Here is a 6,198-nt window from a genome sequence, read left to right as displayed (position 1 = left end):
CTCTTTCTCTTCCCTCTTTCTCTTCTCTCTCTTTCTCTTTCTTTCTCTCTTTTTTCTCTCTCTCTTTCTCTAGCTCTCTCTGTTTTTCTCCCTCCCTTCCTCCCCCCTCCCTCTCTCTGTTTCTCTCCCTCCCTCCTTCTCTCTCTCTCTTTCCTCTTTCTCCCCCTCCTCCTGTTTCTGCTTGTTCTTTCCCCTTCCCTTTTCTCTCTCCCTTTCTTTTCTTCTCTTCTTCTTCCTCTCTCTTGCTTTCTACCCCTGTTTTTATTTCTATCACTCTCTTTCTCTCTCCCCATCTCTTCCTCCTTTCCCTCTCTTTGTCTCTTTCTTTTTCCTTTTTTCTTTATCTCTCCTTCTCCTTCCATCTCCATCTGTCTCTTTTCTCCCTTTTCTGTCTCTCCCTCCAGCTTGCTCTTTCAAACACACACACACATATGTGGGTAGATAAATATAGACTACATAGGTGGATAGCTAGATAGACAGACAGACAGATGATGGACTTGGTTTAGAGAATCATTCCATTCAGGTGAATTTAAATCTGCTTTCTATTGGGAGGCGGTGTGGAATGAGGGAGAGAGCACTGGTACTGAAGTCAGAGGACCTGAGTTCAAATCATGCCTCTGATAGTTGCTACCTGTGTAACGTTGAGCAGTTCACTCACTCTCCCTGGCCTCAGTTTCCCTTTCTGTAAAAGAAGGGATTCAATCAGTTTCTTAACCAAGAGTCCAAGAACACAGAGAGACACACACAGATAAATATCTTTAATATAATTGATTTCCTTTGCAGTTATATTTGATTTGATGCATTCATTTGGAGACTTTATCAGACTGCCCAAGGGGGATCTGTGACACAGGAGCTCCGATCCGGGCTGATTTCGGGGATCCCGACCATGCTGCATAGCCACAACCTGGCATGGGGCTCCCAGGATCTCAGATCCATTTGGACAGACCTCAGCGATGAGCTAGTCCATCCTTGCACCAGAATATGAAGCTCCTCCCCAACACCGCAGGGCCTCCTCCAAGAAGTATCGCTCTAATTTAGGAGGGTGTTTGGGGTCCAATTCAGGGACTCTTCAGTTGTAGATTGTAGGATTTTGAGCTGGAAAGCATCCGATCTAACCCTGACCAGGCTCTGGGAGGAAACCAGGGCTTGCCCCACGTCACCCAGAGTAAGTGGCCTGGTCAGGATTTGAACGCAGGTCCTTTGCCTCCACATCCAAGCCTCTTTCCACGACAGCTCCCTGCTCTGTTTGTTTTCATCCACCAAAAGCTCTTTAGTGCCTGGGTCCTGTTATGCTAACCTCAAAGCAAATTCCGGTTTAAAAAAAAAGCCCAGATTGACCCCAGATGTTCATCATTGCAAACAGATAGATCCGCAGCTGACGGCATTCCTAGGAAACCGCTCTAGAAGCCAGGTTGTTCGCCAGCCTTCGCTGTTCCCGGGAGTCACGGTTTTTACTGGAGCACAGCGTGGTCGAGAAAGGTCTGGCTCCGAGGCTGAAGACCTGGGTTCAAGTTTGACTTTGCCTCTTACTAGGCACGGGACCTTGGGGGAATCCCTCCCCTCCCTGGGCCACAGGTTCCTTCTCTGCAATGAGAGCCGTGACTGGACGATCTCTCGGGTGCCTTCCAGCCCTCACCCCCATCGCTCTGTTACCTGAACAATAGTCCGTTAAATCATTAGCAAGAACACGTTTTGTCTGAGGGGAAGTAGAGACGGGGCAGGAAGCCCCAGGTTCAAGTCGTGCTCTGAGATGTGTAGACTGTGTGATCCAAGGCAAAGGGCTCAGTCTCAGAATCCCAGATAATGTTCCAAGATCGGTGACAAAGTTAAAGATCAGTAATATCAACAACAACAACAACAACAACAACAACAACAACAACAACAATAATAATAATAATAATAATAATAATAATAATAATGGCACCTCAAGGTTTTCAGAGTGCTTTACATAGGGGAGCCCACGTGATCCTCACAGCTAGCCTGAGAGATGGGTGCTACCAGTGTCTCCATTTTACATGTGGGGAAACTGAGGCACAGAGTGACTAAAGAACTTTCCCAGGGTCACACGGCTGCTGTTGGAGACAGGTTTTGAGCTCAGGTGTCCAGGGCTCTGTGCATTTGGGTGCCACCTAGTGGCCAGCCAGCACATACTTGATGAGCAAGAGGCGCCATATTAGATGGGAGAGATTCAGGGGCAGTGAATGGAGGAGGGGGATGATATGGGTCTGTGGCAGGAAGGATGCACCATGGCCGGGAGTTGGCACTCCAGCCCTCACCCAGTAGGACAGCCTGGCCCCGGGCAGGACTTCCCAAGTGGTTTGGTCCTTTCCCGGAAGTCTGGTTTGGAGATAAAGTGTGGTTTGTGTGTTTGGTAGAGGCGTGTGATGAGCTGGGAGAGGGGCTGCCGACTCTGCAGCTGAGCGTCGTAGAGGATTCACAGAGTTTTGGCAAGGCTTTGCCCGGAATGCCACATCTCGTTGGGCATCTGAACCCAGGGCTTGCCAAGCCTGGGGTCCTCTTGTCCATCCTCTGTACCCCTTGGCACGTGGTGGGTATCGAGATGTGTGTTGCTTGATTAAATGTGTAGTGGACCAAGTCGAGATACTTGCTCAGTTGCCTCTGCTAGGCCAGGTAGCTCAAGGGGTCAGAGACAAAGCAGTGGATCATTGATGATGGGGGGGGGGGGACTCAGGACTGAGGATCGCCAAGCCACAGACCCCAGGACAGTTGATGGCAACTCCGAGCGGGTGCAGAGCATTTCATTTTCCCTTGGAATCTCCATTGCCTAACCCAGTGCCAAGCATAGGGAAACACTCATCGACCGGCTGAGGGAGACTGGAGATTCCGGGGGAAATCTCGAGGCAAGAAGAATTGGACCCTGATTTTGTGTTTGTATGTTTGCAGGCCTATCTACGTCTCTACAGTCCGGCCCCAATCAAAACACATCGTTGTCATCATGGATCATGGTGCTTCGGTGACGGAAACCCAGCTTCAGATCGCCAAGGATGCAGCCCAGGTCATCCTGAGCTCCATCGACGAGCACGATAAGGTGATCATTCTCTCCCTCCGTGAGCACAGAGTTCTAGGGGTCCGTCCAAAGCACATTCAGACCCTTGGAAGTTTTCAGATACAATTTAATTCTTTTGGGGAGCAGCCCAGGGGAAAAGGCATTTCCTACTCTTAGAGGATTGAATCTTGAACCCTGGCAGGATGTGGTTGTGGATCTAGTCTTGTGTTTACCACCTGTCAGTGTCCTGTGGTTGCTCTCCCACATGAATACGGACTCCTCAAAGCCTATCCCTCTTCTTATCAATTGGGTATTTCAGTATTGGGAGTTGGGGAACGTGTGTGTATGTGGCAGGGGCATTCCCATGGCCACTCATACCTTTGCTTTGAGATTCAGGTGACGGGGTGGGGGTGGGGGCTTTGAGCTTTTCTAACCTCCACCATAACATGAGATAAGCTCTCTTAGAGCTCACCTTAGTCTAGTATTACCTGTCAAAATAAAATGCTTCATCTGTTTGATTTTTCTCCTCCTGGGCTTTGTTTCCCTCCCGTTGGAGGAAGAGTAGGGGAGAAGACAAAGACAGAACAACGGCCCATCGGAGGCCTGGTTCGTTTTCTTGGCATGAAACACATTTGTTGGCTTTTTGGGAGCTGGGCTATTTTTTTTTTAAACCCTTAACTTCTGTGTATTGACTTATAGGTGGAAGAGTGGTAAGGGTAGGCCATGGGGGTCAAGTGACCTGTCCAGGGTCACACATCTGGGAAGTGTCTGAGGCCAGATTTAAACCTAGAGCCTCCTGTCTCTAGGCCTGGCTCTCCATCCACTGAGCTACCCAGCTGCCCCCTAGCTGGGCTATTTTTTAATCGCGTAGGAACTCTAAGCACTGGCTTCACCTTGGAACGAAGGCCAGAGGCCCTTCCCCTGCCCCTTCCCATCTCTTCTGAATCCATTTCCAGCCTGCCATACTGATGTCTCCAGCCTTTATCCTTACAGTTGTGAGTTTCTAAGATCCACAGAAACGTCTCCGTGGCTTTGTCATTCTGCGAGCTCCGGTACATGCGGAATTTTTTATGTAAACCACAAGATAATTCTAGATGTCGGATTCGTTTCTTCCCCTCCAAGATCTCTGTGCTAACCGTGGCGGATACTGTGAGGACCTGCTCCCTCGATCAGTGCTACAAGACGTTCCTGTCTCCAGCCACCAGCGAGACGAAAAGAAAAATGTCTACCTTCGTCAGCAGCATCAAATCGTCCGACAGCCCTACCCAGCATGCCATGGGCTTCCAGAAGGCCTTCCAGTTGATCCGGAGCACCAACAATAGCACTCGACTCCATGCCAGTAAGTTAGGGCATAGCCAGACACCCCCTCCGCTTCTCTGGAGTTTTTGTAAAATGCAAATCCCTCAGGAGAGAATAGAAGGGAACAAACAGCTTTGGCGGTCATCTCCAAGGGTTGCATGCCACAGGTAGGGCATGCACGCTCCCTCCCTCCTGTGCTCCCTCCCTCCCTCCCTCCCTCCCTCTTTTTCCACATTCGTGGCTGGGTCTGCAGTCCGTCGCCCCTTTATTAGTCTGACTCAGACGAATTATGATGGGCATGAGATGAAATGGGTTCACATCACTTCCCAGGGGCTGAGCCAAATCCTTTCTAATGCTGATTGTCAGCCTGGAAGCTTCTTGGCCTGGGCCGCGATTCACGCATGCTCCCAGAAAGAGATTAGCGAGAGAGCCCCCCATCTGATCTTTCATTCTCCCATGGAGCCGGCTCGGGCGTGAATGTGCGCCTATAAATACACAAAGGTGCTAGCATTGAATTTTCACTCATTAGACACCAGCTGGGATTCAGCTGTGTGGGCCGACTGGAGGAAGGGATATGTTAAACATGGGAGGGGACAGCGAAACGCCAGAAGTGCAGGCGGCCGCTTCCAAGTCTGTTATTGTTGGAAAACCTATTCGGAGGATTTCTCGAACAAAAGGGGTGGGAGGGGGGCCGGCGAAGTGGATGTTGTGAGAAAAAACAGCATCGCCCTATTGGGACCAACTGGGAGAGAGTCAGCTTTACCTACTCAGCTTTCACTGTGAAAGTGCCAGGGCTCAAGGCTTGGTGTTGGCTTGGGGGAAGAGGGCAGCCCCGTCCGTGAGGTTAAAAGAAACAAGGGGTCAGGTATTCAGACCGAGGTCAGAGGATCTGGGTGCAAATCCTGCCTTTCGTGCTTACTTCTAGTGTGGCCCGGGGCCCCATCCAACCTCCTTGTGCCTCAGTTTCTTGATCTGAAAAATAAGGGGTTTGAACAAGACGGCCTCTGAAGTCCACCAGTTCTGCGATGTGAGGACCTAATGAGATATTTATAAAAGTGCGGCATGGTGCCTAATAAGTCTTATTGCCTTCCTCCTCTGAGACCTTGGGAAAGTCACTTAACTCCATTTGCCTAGGCCTAGCCCTTCTGTCTTAGAGTTGTTACTAAGACAGGGTTTAAAATAAAAATTCAAAATTCAGAAACCCGTGTTAAAGAAGACTCCGTTGAAGGAGCTGGGGATGAGTCACTTGGAGAAGGCTGGGGAAGCCCGTGATCTCTGGTCACAGAGAGCTGAATGATTAATGCTTTAAAGCGTCCAAAGCACTTGGAAAATATCATCCTGTTTGCTCCTTGCAATCATCCTGGCCGGCAGGTGGTATTCTATCCTCATTTTACAGATGAGGAAACTGAGGCACGGGAGCATACTGTGGTGTCTGAGGCAGGATCTGAGTGAGCTCAGGTATTCCTGACTCCAGGCGCAGAGCTCTGCCCACTGAGCCATCTGACTGGTTCGCTGCAGAGCATACAGATTCCTTACTCTCTCTGAATCTGGGAAATGCCCTGAAAAAAAAGGTGCTTGGCTGGCGACCAGATCTCTGGGTTTCATTTGAGCTTGGTGCACGAGGCTTGCAGGGAGGAGGGGAGGGGAGGGGAGCAGCTTTCTTTCCAAACACAGACCTGCTCCCAGGAGGCTCTTCCCCATCCCTAAGAAACCTCTGCTGAGGCCTCAGCTGGGAGGAGGAATCTGAGCCATTCATCCCAGTGTCGGCATCTTCGGGGCCGTTAACGAGCCCCAGATGAGGTACAGGGCACAGAGGACATGGATGCCGCCCTCCACCTCAGCTCCTTTTCTCCCGCTTTACTCACGGGCTCACTGGAGTGCCAGCTTCAACC

General features: G+C 50.4%; 1 protein-coding gene across 1 annotated transcript; it reads left to right on the top strand.

The window, feature by feature from the left end:
• Nucleotides 1–2,904: 2,904 nt before the first annotated feature.
• On the top strand, nucleotides 2,905–4,346 carry LOC123255095 (VWFA and cache domain-containing protein 1-like; the record flags this gene model as incomplete). Its single annotated transcript, XM_044683950.1, has 2 exons — nucleotides 2,905–3,049; nucleotides 4,130–4,346. Coding segments are annotated over 2 exons (362 nt in total), but the record flags the coding sequence as incomplete, so codon positions are not given.
• Nucleotides 4,347–6,198: the final 1,852 nt, after the last annotated feature.

The sequence above is a fragment of the Gracilinanus agilis genome, unplaced genomic scaffold (assembly GCF_016433145.1).
Source record: "Gracilinanus agilis isolate LMUSP501 unplaced genomic scaffold, AgileGrace unplaced_scaffold39233, whole genome shotgun sequence".
NCBI lineage: Eukaryota > Metazoa > Chordata > Mammalia > Didelphimorphia > Didelphidae > Gracilinanus > Gracilinanus agilis.
The sequence above is the reverse complement of the archived record's forward strand: the minus strand, read 5'-3'. Positions and strand labels throughout refer to the sequence as shown.